The sequence below is a fragment of the Magnolia sinica genome, chromosome 2 (assembly GCF_029962835.1).
Source record: "Magnolia sinica isolate HGM2019 chromosome 2, MsV1, whole genome shotgun sequence".
Classification (NCBI taxonomy): Eukaryota; Viridiplantae; Streptophyta; class Magnoliopsida; order Magnoliales; family Magnoliaceae; genus Magnolia; species Magnolia sinica.
In genome coordinates, this window is record NC_080574.1 from 48,767,994 (window position 1) to 48,786,448 (window position 18,455).

Consider the following 18,455-nt stretch of genomic DNA (forward strand, 5'->3'; position numbering starts at 1 on the left):
GATACGACCATTCACGATGTGCCTGTGAAGCCACGGCCCTGATGTCGCTAGGGCGTACAATGATCATGACACACAAATGCGAGATGCATGAATCACACTGTCCAATCATGCAACAATCCTACGCATACCATGCGCTCTTGTGGGCAACTCCTATCAGTGAGTCCCATAAATAATCTGCCCAATGGCATATTCTACGATCAGTCACTACTCATATCAAACATATATATGATGCGTATGACATGAGTCATGGAATTATACTAAGCAGGTTATAAAGTAATGAACTATCCTTACAATGCAGATGGGCCTAAACGGCCTATACTCAACAAGTATGGGCCTATCAATGGGCCCTAAGGAGAGTTACAATGCGGACATTTAACCAACATTGTACTTACAATGTGGGTGTCAAACCATCATTGCTCCCAAGGCATAACCCGCTATAAAGGTCAACACATAAACCATGGTGGAATCACATTACAATGGGCCTTATGTACATCCCATTGGGCCTCGACCCATGGGCTTCAAATATATCTAATGGGTCGTATCACATGGGCCTCATATATGTCAAGGTGGCCTCAACGGATGATCACAAGTACATTAATATAGGCCTTATATATATCAAGGTGGGTCTCAATACATGTGGGCCCATTAAATCAAAATTCAACTGTGGAGATTCCGTCACCACTAAAATCGACGGTCTAAATGACCTCTATCCATGCAAAGAAACTAAACATCATGATGGGGTCCATGGAGAATGGACCCATCATGGAATGACCATGAGAATTAAGGTGGGTCATCGGCCACACCTAGGGTCCAAAATGAGGTCCATACCATCAATCGATAGGCCTCACTTGGCCCTTTGTAAAAACATGAAAATCTAGCCTATAAAGCACCCACCGTTCGATCTTCTTGGTCCGATGGAATGGCGGTCTCCTTGTGCTTCACTTTGATGGAAGGTGATAAGAGTTGAATGGCTAGGATGAAGGATTTTGGGGTGGGAAGTGGGCCACACAACTCACTCTTCTCTCTTGGGAAAGGCTTGGACGTGCACTCCTTTGGGTGCTTGGAAAATGTGTTGAGAAAGAGAGAGAGAATGGTGGTTGTAAGGGAGGTGATGGGTGATGGAATGATGGATGTGAGGTGATGGTATACTTGACATGTATGGGTGTGTAAGAGAGAGGGTGAGAGAGAGTTGACTTGGTGGTTGCTTGACTTGGGGAGAAAGAAAGTATGGGTGTGTACTTTGATTGATTAATTGATGGGACATGTTGTAGAGATTCTCTTGAGATTGCAAACACGCGGTGTTTTTCTCGAGCTGAATGTCGGCCCACATCTCTTGGCCAGGGTATTGGATCGGTGTGCGAGACACGGCGTCGGAACCGCGGCGATGGTGCGGTCGCAAGGGTACAAGTCTCGGATTAAGCCGACTCAAATCTACGGAATACGACTTAGGGTCACACGCAAACGTCGATTATAGGTCGTAGGTTGCCGGAATTCGACGGGAAGGATCGCGGGAGTCAACGGAATATTACGGACTAGGATACGGGCCTTACACTTATGAGTTTGATTGATTAAATTATATGAATACTTGAATGGATTGAATGTTAAGCATGTAATTGATCACATCTCACACACAAGATCAGTATCTCTTTTATAGATTAGTTTTGTATAATGATGCATTTATAGTCTATGGAATTAGAGCGACTTGGCTCACAAGCCTAAGTATTAATTGCCTTATTAGTTTGAATTAGTAAATCCTTTAGTTAGGCAAATAATTTTAAGTAGTCATATTCCTCCCTTACTTCTAGGAGTTAGTTATAATTCTAAGATACGCTAAGCTTCCTTATGTCGTGGTAAATAATCCACGCAATTTCACATTCATCATTAGGGGTTTCAATGTGAACTTTCATCTGGTGGGGCCCATCTTAATATGGATCATCCATCATGTGGGTCCCCTCATAAATGTTGGTGTTCATCATGTGGATCCCACCTTCAATATCCACTGCCATTACTTGGAGCCCATCTTCGATGTGGACCATCCATCGTGTGGTCCCCACTTTGATGTGGGCCATTCTTAGTTAGGGGCCAGCCTTTGATGTGGATTGTATATGGGCCCACCTTGATGTGGGTCATCCATCATGTTGGGCGTACCTTCAATATCCATCACCCATCGTGTGGAGCCCACCATCATTGTGGACCGTCCGTGTGGGTCCCACCTTCGTTGTAGCATGAAAATTGATGATAGAGCTTGACTTGGACCTGACGATGCCTACATCATCTTGTCTCCACATGTGCTGCCCATGTCATACCCGAGTGTCAATTTACTACAGACTAGATGAATTGAAGTACAGGATGTGGGCTATGATTAACATTGACAGATATTGCGAAGAAATAGGAAAAACCCACGTGAAAGGGCATCAATAATTGCATCCAACAATACATTATCTACTTAAAATAGAATATACACGTATGCCTATGCCATATGAAGGAGACAAGGTAGCAAGCCACTCGTGCATGTGTATATATAAACCATTTTACACTAGCTACAATGAGATGTGATGAGATGTCCATATATTACGTGTGGCCCACATGGGATATCACATGCCCGACCCAATCCCATCTAACCTTAACTTAAAAGAGGCCGAGATTCCCTATGTCTCCTCTCTGCACGGTGTATTGCTAGACACTGTTGATATAAAAAGCTCCCCATGGAGGAGGAGACCTGTACCATCCTTCTTCCCCATTCTAACATTGGTTTGCATATTGAGGCCAGTCGTGATCTAAAAGAAAGATGGTTGGCCCACTTGTAATGCCCAAAAATCCTTACCATGTCCGATCCGTTAGCATGCCCCCCATATCACATCCCCTCGCCCTTAGAGTCGATGATCAATTGCAGAAATTACAGGCTTGGGAAACCTCATCATCATCCGCCCACCTCACGGTTGAGATGTTGTGCGACGGTTTTCGTGGTCTCGGAGATTTGAACGATTCCGTCCAGGATTTGCTTCAATCTCCACTCACCCAACAAGCCCTAGTCCGCAATGGGAGCGACACATGGGTGAATGAGATGTTGGATGGTTCTCTTAGAATATTGGACTTGTGTGAAACTACAAAGGATGTCTTCAAGCTGATGAAGGAAGATGTGCAGGACCTCCTATCTGCTCTTCGCCGAAGAAGAGTAGGAGACTCTGGTCTCCATAACCAAGTTCGTGATTACATTTCTTCAAGAAAGAAGATAAAGAAGGAGATGGACAAGTGCCTCAAAGAATTGAAGAGAATGGAAAGCAAATTTGCATTCTCAACTCTCTACGACAAGGATCAACACCTTGTTGTGATGATAGGGGTGCTCAGACAAGTAAGGTCGATCACCATCTCCATCTTTGAATCCCTCTCGTCATTCATCTCATTATCAACGCTAATGACAAAGACAACCAGGCCGTCATTGATTTCCAAATGGATGGCGGGGAAAGGGCGCGTAGCATGTGAAGTGGAGATGGAAAAAATGAGCGAAGCCGAACAGTTAGATGCCTATCTCTGCAATCTCTGTGTCAACAAATCATGCAAAGATATCGACACAGAGTGCGTGAAAAATGTGCACAAGGGATTGAAGGCAATGGATGTAAGTCTCCAGAGTCTTGAGAATGAATTAAATTGCGTGTTTAGGGGTTTGATCAAGACCAGAGTCTCCGTTCTCAACATCCTCAATTACTAGCAGATCTATTGAGCAGTCCATCCGTCCACAATGCTAATCCTCTTCACCCAGTCTCCCTTCTGCAGTGGCATCTTTAATTCTTATGAAATGCCCACGGATTTTAAGTGTAGATTGTTGTAAATGAAAGAAGAATGCATGTAACATATTATAAAAATATCAAATCAATATACTTATTCGTCTCAGATGAATATTTCTCGAACTTTGATTTACTGATTGCCCACAAAAGTTCTACAATTTAGAAGCATTTCCTTTTATTCGATTCGTTGATAGGCTACAGGAGGAACCTTACAGTGATCCAAATTATCTCACTACAAGAATAATGATCTTTACTGGCATCCAAAAGCACCGGTTAAGGTAATTTTAAAATTTTTTTTTTTTTTTTTTAAAAAAAAAAAAAAAAAAAGTGTCGGTAAAAACTTTGTCAGCACTCAGACAAGTGCCGAAAAAGGGATACATCGGCAAAGGCTTTACCGGCGCTCATCTCCCTTTACTGGTCACCATGATCTATTAAGGGTTTGTGATGCCCATTCTCCTTTTTTCCGGCGCTTCTGCTGGCCACCGGTAATCACTGAAAAAGTACCTGGGAAAACTATAAAAGTGCTAGGAAAAGTCTGCCCACGGGTGAAGCACGGTTGTTGGCCATCATTAATCACGGAAAAGGACCTCTGAAGCTGAAAAGGCGAGACAAAAGTCTATTCAAGCACCGACAAAAGTCCGTGTACGGCTGATTTTTGGGATATCCCATAATTTAAAAGGGACCCATCAAATGCACGGTGTTGATGTTCAACATACATCATGGTGGGCCCACACAGCTCAACCTCATGGGAAGTTCCCATGAGCTCGACCGCATAGAACCTGCCCACAATAATTTTCTTAGGTCCAATATAGTTTGATAGGGTGTGAAGCTTATTTGGATCGGATGTCATATAGGCCAATTCGAGCTAATATGTTTGATTAAATCGATGTCAGTACCATATTGTCGTATGGTTGCAGGTCTGATAGACTGCATCTTCGCCCAGGCTGATCAAGCTTCTTAGACAGCCCACCCTGGGAGCCAATATCATCTCTGTTATGCTTTGTTAGGCGACTTGAGTGAAGCCACATCCCTTAGAAGAGAAACTCTTATTCCTTCCTTGATTTCTCAAATATACATATTCTTACTCCCTTAATTCCACTTTTTGTACAAGTTTTTGTCACCTCCTTGGCCTCTGAAACAATTACCAAAAATGGCAACACTGTAATCAAGACCCTGAGTATTGTGCAGGTTCTTCAGTCTCATGGCTAAGGGGAATAAAATCAAATCTTAGTGAGCATTGTTTTGACAAACTACTCATAACCTTGGCCAAGTCCATAAAGAAGGTCAAACACCATTTAATGATCATCTACTGGCTTGCCGATGGCTAAGAGATTAATGAAAATATTTTTTAGTGCCCGAATGTAATCATGGACAGTGGATTCTCCTTTGCCGCTTCTACATTGCTAAGGGAGAAAGAACTCTTTCTTGTGCTTCTTGAACAGAGTGATTGAGGATTATACAATCCTCGATTGCAATATCAACTCCGGCCACCAATCCAAGCACTTCTTCGAACAAGGTTCCTATGATCCATCCACGGAGAAGACAATCAGCAGAAGCTCTCCCAGCAAGGTAGTCCAAGTTGTCAATCTCAATCATGCCTTCAACAGTTAGAACAGAGATCATACAATCCAGAATGGCAATTTCACCTTTAAAAAATAGTTCTCATGACTTTACTTGTGCTCTACTCTAATACCATGATAACAAACTAGCTCCCAACGAATTCTCTTTTGTAACTTCTTCAACGGTTGAGTTGTAAATTTTCTTTTACCCTCTACCTAAAAGATATTTTACAGCTGCATGAGGTGTCTTTACAACTGTATGAGAAAGATTTGCAAGATTACATGAAAATACAAGATTTCAGCTAATCTTTGGTGGCCTTGATATTTGCCTTGCATGTAATGTCATCTTTCACTACAAGTGAGATGGGCGGGCACGTTGCCATGCGAAGAACCAGATGAACATATACGTGTATGACCATGGGGATGATATGCAGGTGTGCCTTTGCCTATTTGGCTGTAGCACAAAACAATGAGTATGTTCAGCAAGGAATGAGAGCAATCCAGGTACCAGATATGGGCAGCTAACACTGGCAGATCGAACCCATCATCAACAAAGTTAAGGAACTTTGGCATTACCTTCTATGAGAACAATTCATTCCAAATGTCGAGGCACACTCCGGGCAAAATGCACATGAACGTTTAGATTCGATGTATGAAAGCCTTCCTATTCTTGTAGGCAGATAGATTGGATAGATTGTTTTGGGCAATATAATCAAAACCAGAATCTGTTTCCACTATATAATCAAAACCAGTCGCCCTTGCCAACAACCTTCCACCACTAGCATACCTCCCATGACAATGTTACATGTCTTCTCTCATCTCCATCCAGAGTCCCCATTTTTTAAGTAAATGACCAGAGATTTTGCTAGTACTATCATCAAATAAGATTGCTGCCTGAACAGATCATCGCCACCTCTATCGACATCCTTCACAAGCTTGATCGTTACCACCTGTATCAATAGCAGGGGGCGATATGCGTTGTGGCCCACAACTTCCTTCCCTTATTGTATTTTCATATACATTGAGACACAAGATTCCTTAAATGAAAAAGGAAAACAAAATAAAAAGAAAGAGAAAAAAAAAAAGACACATGCATTAATTTAAACAACTGTTCTCTCTATATTACATTTGGTTGAGAAAAAAAACCAATTCCCAACATGGGATCATACTAAAATCTGGCGTGTGTTTCATTCGACAGCAAGGGTGATATGGATGAATCATTATTGCTAGTTACTCGATTCTTCAGGAACTTCTTCCGCCTCGTTGTCGTTTCTCTTCAAGCCCTGCCGCTTCATTCAACATGTCTGCGGCATCCTTGTGCATGTCTAGCTTGGCAAGGGCAACTGCTTGCATGTAGAAAGCTGTGGGCCATTCTGGGTAAACACACTGTGCTTGCATTGCATCACGGAGAGCAGCATCAGGTTGGTCACAAAGAAGATGGCATAGGCTTCGCCTTGCGTAAACTGTGGGGGAAACCATCGTTCCAACATCAATGAACTGCATGACGCACACGAGCAGATATAAGATATTGAGAGAACAGCAGTTGTAAATCAGGTTTTCTTTTAAATTCTCCAATTTTTCCATAATTACATAATCATTTCAGTTTTCAGGAAAAAAAAAAAAAAAAACTACGTAGTTTTCATTTTCTTTCTTCATGTCATAGAATATTATTCTGCTCATCTGAATATGTCCGAGATAAGCAAGCAAAGAGAGTACTGCCTTATGATCTCGTTCATTCATCTGGAGGAACTACATGATTCTCAAACCGAGGACACAATGGTAGAGGTTTTCAGACTGTCGAAGTAATGGGCCCTACAACTGAAGGACCACGAATCAAAAATCTCCCTGATGAAACACCCTCTGGTCGTTGTACAGTAAATAGACGTAATTTCCAAATATGATGCAAGGAAAGGCTGAAGATTGGATGGGTACAACATTTCAACTGGGACTTATCAAGACATGGTCCATCTACTAGGACCCGTCAGACCAATTTTCTGGGTCTCAGTGGACCCTACTTGTACAAACCCACAGATCGGACTGAGAAATCCAATATATACCTGAGTGTAACACTCGATCGCGGTTTTGAAATCCTTATCGCGGAATGCAAAGTCCCCACGCTTCCTTGCCTCCAGCATATCTCTCATTTGTTGTGTCCATTCTTGGAAAGACAACTGAATTCACATACAAAATAGTCAAAGTTGGAATAGAAATTCAAGACTGCGTCTCCCAATCCTCCCTCTTTACATACATAGAGGTGTGTGTATGTATGTATATGTGTAACACCCGGATCCATGGCTCAAGTGGTAGACTGAGTGAAAGATACCTCCATTCAACATTGAGGTCTTGGTATCGATTCCCTAGTGGGGGTGGCTAACAGTGAAGTGTGAACTGACAGTGGGTGTATAACAAGCTAACAAAAAAAAAATGTATGTATATGTGTATATATGTATGTATGTATAAAATATGAATGAATTATACCTCATTTGTTCCTTCATCATCTCTGTAGTGGGTCATCACCAAGATTTGATGGATGGCTGTGAGGTCCATACGTGCAGAAGCTTCACCCATCGGGGAGAGGGGGTGTTGTGGAGTGGGAGGGGCTTCCTCATGCTTCGGAATGCCCAGCATCACATAAGACGGCACCTGTGGGTCCCAGATCATCATCCGAAGCCAAAACAAAGAGCAATCCTAATACTTGTACGGGCATATGGATAGCAGAAAATGGTCATCTGAGTTTGTTATCAACATGAAAAGGAAGGTCACTGCTTTGCTTGGCAACAGATGTGAGTCTAGGTGTTGGACTTCTGGACACCCAAATCCCGGGATGGGTGGATGCAACCAAGTCATCATCATCATCATCACAACCTTTCCCAGCTATTTTGGGTCAGCTTCAAGATTCGAAACAAGAATTCTCATTATTATCTTATCAAAGGTTTGATTTGTAACCATCGATTATAAAATATTTGGGTATGGAGGCATATCCAACACAGATCCCATACCTATGTCATGTAATATCTGACATGGGTTTCTAAGGAATTTGAATATCGACGTATCTTGTGGTTAGTAAGGCTAACCCTTCTCTCAGTTCTGATTTGTTAGGGACATCTCTCAAAGTGAGGCAAGTCCTCCAAAATTAGAATGTGGCTTTAACCGGCAAGCAAAAGGTCTTTCTTAGGCAAATGGTGAAAGAATATTTCGCTTTGTGCTCACCATGGGCACAATACCTTTTTGAAATTGAGCTCACTATGCCGCTTTAAGTGGGCATTCCCAAGTTCATTTCTGAGTCGCTCACCCTTGCACATGGCTCATATAAATAACTAATTTTTTTTAGTTATGTTTTTTTTTTTATCCTTGGGATTTTTTTTATTTTTTTTATTTTTTTTTTTTTTTTTGTGATGATTGGTTTTAGGGTTATTATAATTATTATTTATGTCGTTGATGTTTTCTACAATAACCGACCCCAATTAGTTGGGATAAGGCTTAGATGATAATGATGATGATGATTTGTTGCACAAATAGCTAAATTTAATATCAAAACACAGTAATTTTATTTTTTAAAAACATGTGTACAGACATGTTAGCAGATCTTAAACCACAAACCACTACGTCCGACATGCTAATCATGACTGACGACAAGTCCCAAAACAAATGTCAGCATCCAAGTTACATAGTTCCACCTAATGTGCCACTCCTGCTCCCACTTCACAAGCAGCCCTGTTAGTCACCATGAGCAACGACCTTGTCGGGTTCAAATACATTAAGGACATATATGCCGATGACGACGACTTCAAGGACACGTGGATTAGATGTCAAAAGGGTTAGGACGGTTTCCTTTTAAATGGAAATTGGTTGTGCATTCCGCGGAGTTTGTTGCAAGACCATGCATGTCATCCAAGAGCTACATGGAGGTGGCCTTGGCGGTCACCTAGGGCGAGACAAGACAATAGCTCTCTTGGAGTAGCATTACTATTGCCCACAGCTAAAACGGGATGCTAGAAAAGCGATGCAGCAATGCCATACATATCAGGCATCCAAGGGACGGTCACATAACACATGACTATACACTCCATTTTCAATACCTAAAAGCCCTTAGGAAGATTTGTCCATGGACTTTGTGCTACGTCTTCCGTGGACCCATCGTGGAATGGACTCAGTGTTTGTTGTTGTGGTCAATAGATTCTCCGGGATGGCTCATTTCATACTGTGCAAGAAGACTTGACGCTACAGATGTCGCAAATATGTTCTTCCAAGAGGTTATACGACTACTTGGTGTCCCAAAATTTATCACCTCAAATCCTGACACTAAGTTCCTTAGTCATTTTTGGAGGACTTAGTGGGGGCAATTTGACATCAAGCTATAGTTCAACAGTGTATATCATCCACAAACAGATGGCCAAACCGAGGTGGTGAATCGTACACTCGAAAACCTTATACAATGCATCCCAGGTGATAAGCCTAAAGAGTAGAATTTTGCCTTGGCTCAAAGCAGAATTCAGGTTCAACAATATGCAAAACCGTTCTGTCGGCATATGTACCCGTTTAAAGTTGTGTACAGACATGTACCTAATCATACTCTTGATTTGGTTCCATTGCTCAAGCTTCCAAGCGTGAGCGTTGCTGCAGAACATATGGCGGACCAAATCATTAGTGTACACGTTGATGTTCAGGCCAAGTTGCAAGCATCCAACGATAAATACAAGGAAATGGCTAACACACATCGGTGTCTGAAGGTGTTCAACAACATGGGCGACAATGTTAGGCAAGGAGAGATTCCCGACCTAAGCATACAACAAACTGAAGAATAAGAAGATCGGGCCGGTACCAATATTCTGTAAGATCAATGACAATGCCTATGTTGTCGATCTTCCTAAAGACATGGAGATCTCACGCACATTCAATGTAGCGGACATGTACAAGTATCATGAACCAGAGGAAGGGATCTGATGTAGGATGTGGAGAAAGTGTGTTCCTATCACAAATGGACAAGAAGAAGTACAAAGGGAAATCAACAAAATTTCAACATAGTTCGATCAATCAAAGTCAATCGAGCAAACTAATCGAGTTGATCGATCAATGGAAATTAGGATTTAGGTGAAAAGCTTGTTGAACATGTTTTGCTCAGTTCGATCAATCGGAACAAATATGATTTTCTTGTTTTAGTCTTTGGACGTTTTTGCGCCATTCCGATCAATCAATCGATTAACGATTCGATCGATTGAAGATTCGATTGATCAACGATTCAGTCGACGGACGACAAAAATTTGCACGTTTTTCAGTTTTTGTTTACTTATTTGTTTAGGTCTTTTCTAATTGCATCTTAGGATTATTTTTTTTTAAGGGTATTTAAGCATGCAAAATCATTTATTTCGAAAGTTTTTTCAATAAAATTTTGTAAATCTCTTATCTCTATCGTGGATTCGAGAAAATATTGTGAATTCAAGGTGTTTATTGTTTGAGGAAGACGGTGATCGTCCTCATCATGCCCTTCCCTGCGTCAAATTCATCCCACTACTAGAACCCCCTCACCCTTCAACTTCTAGGCCTCCCAATTCATGGGATGAAATAAACACAACCTTATTTGCTTTTTAGTAAAATCCATATTGCAGGTCACTTTCTGCCTTTTTTTCTTGTGTGCCTGTATTTGTGGACACCTGTCTTTGAACAGACTGAACAGTTACAAAGAAGGCTTTTTAGACTCACAATGGTCCGAACACAGCCCACCTGTTTGTTTAAAGAGTCATGTGTGGTACATTGGGGCTTATTTCTATTTTCTTTTACAAGTTTTAGGCATGGGAGTTATAAGGGCAGAGATATATCAGCAAAAAGGTGAGATTAAATTAGTTTTAGAGCTCAAATTTAGGTTCTCATTGCATAGTATAAAGGAGCTGTTTGCAGCAATATGAGACAGCCTTTAAGAGGTATTTCTGTTCTAGGAGAAATGTGCGTGAAATGTTTTGGTGATTGGAGATTTTGGTCCCTCATTTCTATATTCAAGTTAGATCTTCTCTTCTTGTCATATTTACTTGATTTTATACTTCAATTGCTGAAATTCTGTTATTACTACTGGAAATGGATTTGGACTACTAGAAAACTACTACCAGTTATTGAAATTGTCTTTGCATTCATTGCTGGGAATTGATTATAGCTTTAGAATTTTCAATTTGTTTGCTGATGTTGTGTATAGTTCCTACAACTATTAATATTTTCTGCAGAAATTTATTGAGAGACCTACCACATAGAGCAACATTGCATTCAATCAGGACTGTTCAAATCCTAGATCAACAGCCTCAAGGGGCCACGCAGCAACATTACATATGCCCTTTTGCTTGTTTGTAGGGTGAGCCTGTAGTTGCACGAAGCATGAAGCGAAGCGACAGTAGATTCAGGTGCGGGAGCAGAGAAGTGTCTATTTCAAAATGTAAAAAAGTATAAATTAGTTAGGAAGCAGAAGCCACAGCGAGAGTCCAAATCGCGATTCAAAGTCATAGCAGCACCTACTTAGAAGGATCCTACAGCTAAGGGTGAGCCTCTATTTAGCCAAACACCAACACCACTGCCATCAGTACCACCACCATCATCACAGACTTGTCTCAGTTATTTTGTGTCAGACTTGTTGTTACTAATCGTTCTTCACCAACCAATCCTACCTAAGGCAATTTCCTTGGTAAGAAAACAAGTATTCATATTCCTCTCACTGACTTGATTCAAAGTCCTTCTAGGTCTCTCTCCCATCTTCTTTTCAGGCAATTCAACCCTAATCAACGTTCCACTTCTTACTCAACCACCTTCGGACTTCATTTCACATGAAAAAAACCATCTCAATCTTCTCTCCATCATTTGATCTATTAGTGGTGGCTTCTTCTACTTCATTTCACATAGGAAAAAAAAAAAAACAACCTCAATCTGCTCTCCATCATTTGATCTCTTATTGGTGGCTTCTTCTAGGATGCTAACATCATTCTTAATTCCATCCTAGCCTTCCGACAAATCCATTTCAACATCCTCATCTTTGCAATGCCCAGTCTCTGCTCATGCTGTCTTTTAATTGTCCAACATTGTGCCCCACATAGCTCAGTCACTTGAGTAGCTGTCATACCAAATTTTCCTGTCAGCAGTGGGTTTTTTTGTTCTTTTTATTCTTCTTTTCTTTTTCTTTTTTTTGGTTTTCTTTTGGCTCGCCTCGTTACCACATCATTCTTAGGAATAATATAACTCCTATGGGAACTACAAGCACATAAAAGGCAACCAAAAGGACTAGCCCTGGAGCATTCAAAAGACCGAAAGTAAATTTTGACCATCTTAAGCAATGTAGCAAAGATTAAGATAAGAAAGCCAAATGATAAAACTGTCCTCAATAAGATATCTGAAGATAGGAACTTACCTCCGGTTTGGTTTGCAAGGGTGAGAGTGTTGCAATAAGGTTCTTCGGATTAGGGCGTTCCCTAGGTTCGTATTGCAAACAGCGAGAAGCTAGACCAACAAGCACAGTTCCCTCTTCAGTTGAAAAGTTTCCCTCTAAATGTGAATCCATTAATAGTAATATATTTTTGCCCCTTATCATATCAAGTGCCTGCAGACGTTTAGAAGAAACTAATGAATGAATGGAACTTATTTCAAAATAGAAGGAAAGAAAATATTCTCTGAATATAAAACGTTTATATCCCAGCAAAAGAATAGTTAGTTTAAAAAGGTAATCCAAATGTGATCATAGAGATGAAGATGGGAAAAGATTGTGACAGATAGTAGTAATTAAGATGGCTTAAGGAATTATATCTATTCAAGTATTTACTAATGGGCCTAGATTTACTTTAAAAAGCCTTTATTTTTTTTCTTTTCTTTTCTTTTATTTCCTTTTTTTTTTTTGGAAAGATAAAAGAGTCATTTCTCTCATGTATCTTCCCCACCCCATGAATGAGCTACTTGTTATGCATATGGAAACAATTGCAGATATTTCACCATAATTACTTGGGTATTTACTTGATGATATTCAATTGTCAAACCTCTATTATACATTAAATGGTCTGAAAGTAAAAGATAAATCTAGAACACTGTTTAGAACCCCTCCCTTCATACAACCTAGTAAAACATTTTAACAGCAAACAAATCACTTATGTATTACAATCAAGGTATTCCAAAACGGTTACGTAATGGTAATAGTGGTGACCGTTACACGTTACAGGGTCGTCACGGCCGTCATGGAAAAATACAGAAAATTCTGTTCGTAATGGTCTTGTAATGGCCATAATGGCCACTTAACGATCTGTTACGGGGCCGACATGGGTTTTTTCAAAAACAAAAAATCCGTAACTATTACGGCCCGTATTGTAACGGTAATGGCAGTGGCCATTACATTCACCATTGCCATTATGGAATACCTTGATTAAATGATATCACAAAAAATGCTAATAATCCTACTCTCATGAAAGAGTGGCCCTACCAAGCCTCATTTGGGTCACATGAGCAGTGGAGCTCACACAAGCTAGTAAGGAACTCTTTCTACTCAGGGGAACCGCTTTGGTCACCCATCACCAAAATAAGAGCAAACCACCAAGGTAATGGCCATTATGTAATGGTAACAATGGTAACTATTACACGTTACAGCCATTATAGAAAAAATGCCTTGTAACGGTCTGTTACGAGGCCGAAATAGGTTTTCAAAATAATAATAATAATAAGGTCATAACGGCTATTACAGTTTGTATCATAATAGTAATGATGGTAGCCATTACAACCAGTGTTCGAAATATCGATACTATCGGCCGATATTATCGGTATCGGACCCTAGCGAGACGAAACTCCTCCGATAACCCCCGGAAGATACCGAAAATCCAAAACTTTAGATATCGGCCGATATTATCGTCGATATCGCACCTAGGACAGCATCATTATCCGAAAAAAATGAAAAAAAAAAAAGAAAAAGAAAAAGAAAAACTTTCAACGGTAGATTTCGGTACCTGTAAAGAAGATGGCCCTGATCGGAAGCTGTGTTTGATGGGCCATTCGAATAGAAGCTTCTGATTTAGAGAGATTTAGGCGCAAAATCCGTCGAAATCCCCGAAATCATCGGCCCTCGGGAGAGATTTTAGGGTTCCGGAACGCGTCGAAACCCTCTCTGCTTCGAAAAAAAGGGGCCCCGAGCCCTTATTCAATGGAGGCGGACGGACGGTGCCTCGCACAGCACTGATTGTGTTGACATCATCAAGTTATGTGGGTCCCATCATGAGGTATATATTATATCCAAACCGTTCTTCCATTTGGCGAGCTCGTCGTAAGGCTTTACGAGAAAAATAAGACAGATCCAAAGATCAAGTGGACCACACTGGAAAAAGCAGCTTGATATTGAACGTCCACCATTGAAACCCTTTTGGGGTTGCAAAAGTTTTGGATCATATGATATTTGTTTTTCCTATTCATCAAGGTCTTTGTGACCTCATGAACAGAGTGGATGGAAAGCTAACGTTGTGGTGGACTCACGAATGTTATAACGGTGAGAATCATTGTCCTCACTGCTATTTGTGGTGTGGTCCAATTAAGGTTTGGATGTCATTCATTTTTGGGTTCACGATCTAAAATGATCTCTCCAAATGGATGAACGGTGTGGATATGATAAATACATTATTGGTGGGGCCATGTAACTCTGATCTCCCTTCAACTGTTTGTACGCCGTGGACGACGGAAGCGGATTGCGTACTGAGTAACTCAATACCCTTAGCGTACTGAGTAAACTTGTGGGGTCCATTGTTATTTTTTTATTTTATCCACTCCGCTAATCGATGTTAGAAGATAATTTTATGGCTTGATTCCAAAAATGAGGCAAATTAAAATCTCAACTGGACCACACCACAGGAAACATTTTGATTAAACCTCTACCATTGAAAATTTTTTGGAGGCCAAAGAAGTTTTGGATCAAGCTGATGTTTGTGGTTTCTCTTCATCCATGTCTTTGTGATCTTATGAACAGGTTGGATGACAAATAAAAATTACTTTGGACCTTAGGAAGGTTTCAACGGTGGAAATCATTATTCCACACTGTTTCCTGTGTAATGGTCCACTTGAACTTTGGATTTACTTCAATTTTGGTATAAACCCCTAAAATTAGCAGTAAAAATGGATAGGCGGTGTGGATAAACCACATACACTCACAGTGGGTACAACTGAGTTTACTCGGTACGATAAAAGTGCACTGAGTAACTCAGTACGCAATCTGATTTCGTGGGACGCTCGTCCAGGCTTCGCATGAAGTTCATGCGCTGGAAACTTAGGTAGGGTCCACCGTGATGTTTGTGAGAAATCCACTCCATCCATCCATTTTTTGAACACATTTTAAGACATAGGGCCAAGAATGAGCCGGATCCAAGACTCTAGCAGGCCTAAAATGTGAGGATTGAAGGTCCACAGTTGAAATATTCGAGGAGCCACAGGTTTTAAATCAGTCTAATATTTGGGTTTTCAATTCATCCCAGTAGTGATGACGTAATAAACGGTATGGATGGAATGTAAACATCACTGTTGACCCAGGAAGGTTTCAACGGTAGGAATTTCCCTACCCACCTTTTTCTTTAGTGCGGCCCACTTGAGTCTTGGATCCTGCTCAATTTTTGCCTCAAGTCTTAAAATAATCCCACAAAACTGATGGATGGAGTAGATTTCTCACAAACATCACGGTGTGCCCCACTCCTGCAAAAGGATTTAGTAGGAAATCTGCATCCCATCTTCGCACGACACATGCTCATACCTCGTGTGGTACACCAGCCAATCCACACCCTCCATCCATTTTCATAAGTAATTTTAAGGCATGAAGCCAAAAAGGAGACAAATGAAAGATCAACTGTACCACACTACAAGAAATGTGGTGGCAATGATGTCCACCATTGAAGCTTTTTAGGGCCCACCGTAATGTTTATTTGCCATCCAATCTATCCATGAGGTTTGACAAACCTGGATGGGAAAACATAAATATTAGCTTTATCCAAAAAAATTATAGGCCCAGAATAGTTTAATGATGATCATTGAATGAACACTATTTTGTGTGGTGTGGTCCACCTCAGATTTGGATCTACCTTATTTTTCGGCCCATGCGCTAAAATGATATGTTAAAATGAATTCCAATTGATGTTTGGATGTTCATACATATCTTTATACATTTATAAATGGTATGCATCATATTTAAATATATTTACCTTAGTGTAATCAAATAACATGCATAGCTTAGTACCTTATACAAAGGAAATTTATTATGTGCACTTCTTTTTTGATATTTTATGATTTAAAAGTGTGCATTAAGGTTTTTTTAAATAATCCTCAAAGTTTCATAAAAAAATTCAACCATTTTGCTAATGTTTCCCCATGTTTTCCAAAAAGTGCGATAAACTATGCGATACAAACGATATATCCCGTGCGATAACCGATACGTATCCGTATCCCAAGGGTGCGATACATTGTGCGATACCGATATTTCGAACACTGATTACAACTACCGTTATCGTTATGGGATAGCTTGCAAACCACCCCTTTTCTGACACAAGGGAGATTCATAGGGTTCTCATATCACACAAAAGTCCAGAACCTCAAAACTAAGAAATACCACAACTGATCCATTTGTTAAACTAATTGCCCTGCCCTAGAGCCTCCTAATGTACAAAACTCGACTACTGCTAGCCAAGGTATTCCATAACGGTAACTGTGGCCGTAATGGCCACCATTGTTACCATTACAATGCGGGTCATAACGGTTGTTAGGACTTAAGAAAAAAAAAAAAAAAACCTATTTTGGCCCCGTAAGGGACCGTAACAGGTCAATTTTTCCGTAATGAAGCTCAGTCCAACTTCCTACTTTGGAGGACTCAAATAATGAAGCTCATAGAAACTCAAGACATATTAGGCTTCATTACTAGGGAATATCCCATGCTCGAACATACAATCTCAGTCTCATCTACTTAAGGTGTCGATGAGCCAAGACTGACTGGCAATAGAGAGTACTTCGCATGGAGACAATTAGATCGTTTACTTCACAGGTGGATCACAGGAAATCTACCAAAAGAAGTCCTTGGACTCGTGGTAGGATTGGAAACTGTGGCAGAAGTATGGAATAATCTTATTAATTCCATTGCTCAAGAATCACAAGAAAGATAATTTTATCTGCTAAGTCAATTTTTTTAACAATAATAAATTTAATTTTATTAACAAGTTTGATGAGGACATCACGTGCGCACACGCGCGCACGCCGCCCCCTATGCACGTACACAAGGAGAGGGAGGGCCCCACCGTCGATCTGGCTCGATGATGACGTCCAGGGAAGGCCTCCTAGTTAGAAGACGGAGTTTTGGTTCATTGGAGTGGGCCCAATAATCAAGTAAAGCTCATCATAGGATCTCATGATCAGGGCCCACTAGTCGGATTAAGTTCATATTTTAGGTTTTGATTATTTATGTTATTTAGAATATCATGAACGCTTTAGATTTCTTTGATTAGTTTTTGTTTTGGTTTACTTCATCGCCAAGTAATAGGTTGCGCACATGGCGCAAGTTTTGGGGTATAGGGTTTTCCCTATAAATAGGCACCCCTTGCAGTTCTTTTGATTCATTGAAGTTTAATAAAAATTCCTGCAAGTTTTTTTCTATTCTCTGAGTTTCTGAGCTGTGGAAAAATTCATGTGGGTGCGAAGCCCTCCCTTTTCGAAGGGCTAACTACCGTGGTGTGAAGCCACATCTATCCCCATCCGTCTCTACCCTCTTCCATCCATATATCTCACCTTCTACAGCCGTCATCGCCACGAATCCATCAGTTTTGCAACGGATCTTCTCTTTACAGCCAGTTTCCAGAATCTGGCCCTACAGGAGGGCTGAAACTTCGACGGAGCACCGTGCACAACCCGTAGCTCGGATCGCCTTGAAACTTTGGGGGTTTGGAGCCCACCCCTGGCCGACCAGGGCCAAGAAATCAGTTTCCGGGTATGGGACCCGCTCGCACGTGCGCCAGGCCCTGGCCAGCTGTCCGCTCGAGGGAATTGTCTCCCGGTTCAGGTTTTCTCTTATTTTCCCATTTTCATGCCTATTTTCATAAACCCTAACCCTAGATTGCATTACCCTTAATTTATTTGTCCTTTTTTTTCA

The 18,455-nt window shown here is 40.8% G+C and overlaps 2 protein-coding genes across 4 annotated transcripts in view; one reads left to right on the forward strand and one right to left on the reverse strand.

Annotated features, from left to right (window-relative positions):
- The first annotated feature begins 2,222 nt into the window (after nt 1–2,222).
- On the forward strand, nt 2,223–3,895 carry LOC131228721 (uncharacterized). Its single transcript, XM_058224576.1, has one exon. It carries the CDS (start codon nt 2,843–2,845, stop codon nt 3,707–3,709), a length of 867 nt encoding a protein of 288 aa, XP_058080559.1. The 5' UTR covers nt 2,223–2,842; the 3' UTR covers nt 3,710–3,895.
- Nucleotides 3,896–6,419: 2,524 nt separating this feature from the next.
- LOC131237084 (serine/threonine-protein kinase BSK1-like) overlaps nt 6,420–18,455 on the reverse strand; it is a 54,819-nt gene continuing 42,783 nt past the window's right edge. Inside the window, exons 6-9 of one of the 3 annotated variants that reach the window (XM_058234734.1) lie at nt 12,726–12,914; nt 7,823–7,987; nt 7,402–7,515; nt 6,420–6,807 (exon numbers count right to left, since the gene is read on the reverse strand). In XM_058234734.1, the coding sequence (XP_058090717.1) occupies nt 6,670–6,807; nt 7,402–7,515; nt 7,823–7,987; nt 12,726–12,914 (606 nt within the window). In that variant the 3' untranslated portion in view covers nt 6,420–6,669. Of the gene's footprint in view, nt 6,842–7,401; nt 7,516–7,822; nt 7,988–12,725; nt 12,915–18,455 lie in introns of all 3 variants that reach the window. The other 2 variants (XM_058234733.1, XM_058234735.1) reach the window with 2 other exon arrangements.

Bases quoted from the DNA above. Each gene is read 5' to 3' on its own strand.
- LOC131228721 (XM_058224576.1), top strand. From the start codon at position 2,843: ATGCCCCCCATATCACATCCCCTCGCCCTTAGAGTCGATGATCAATTG.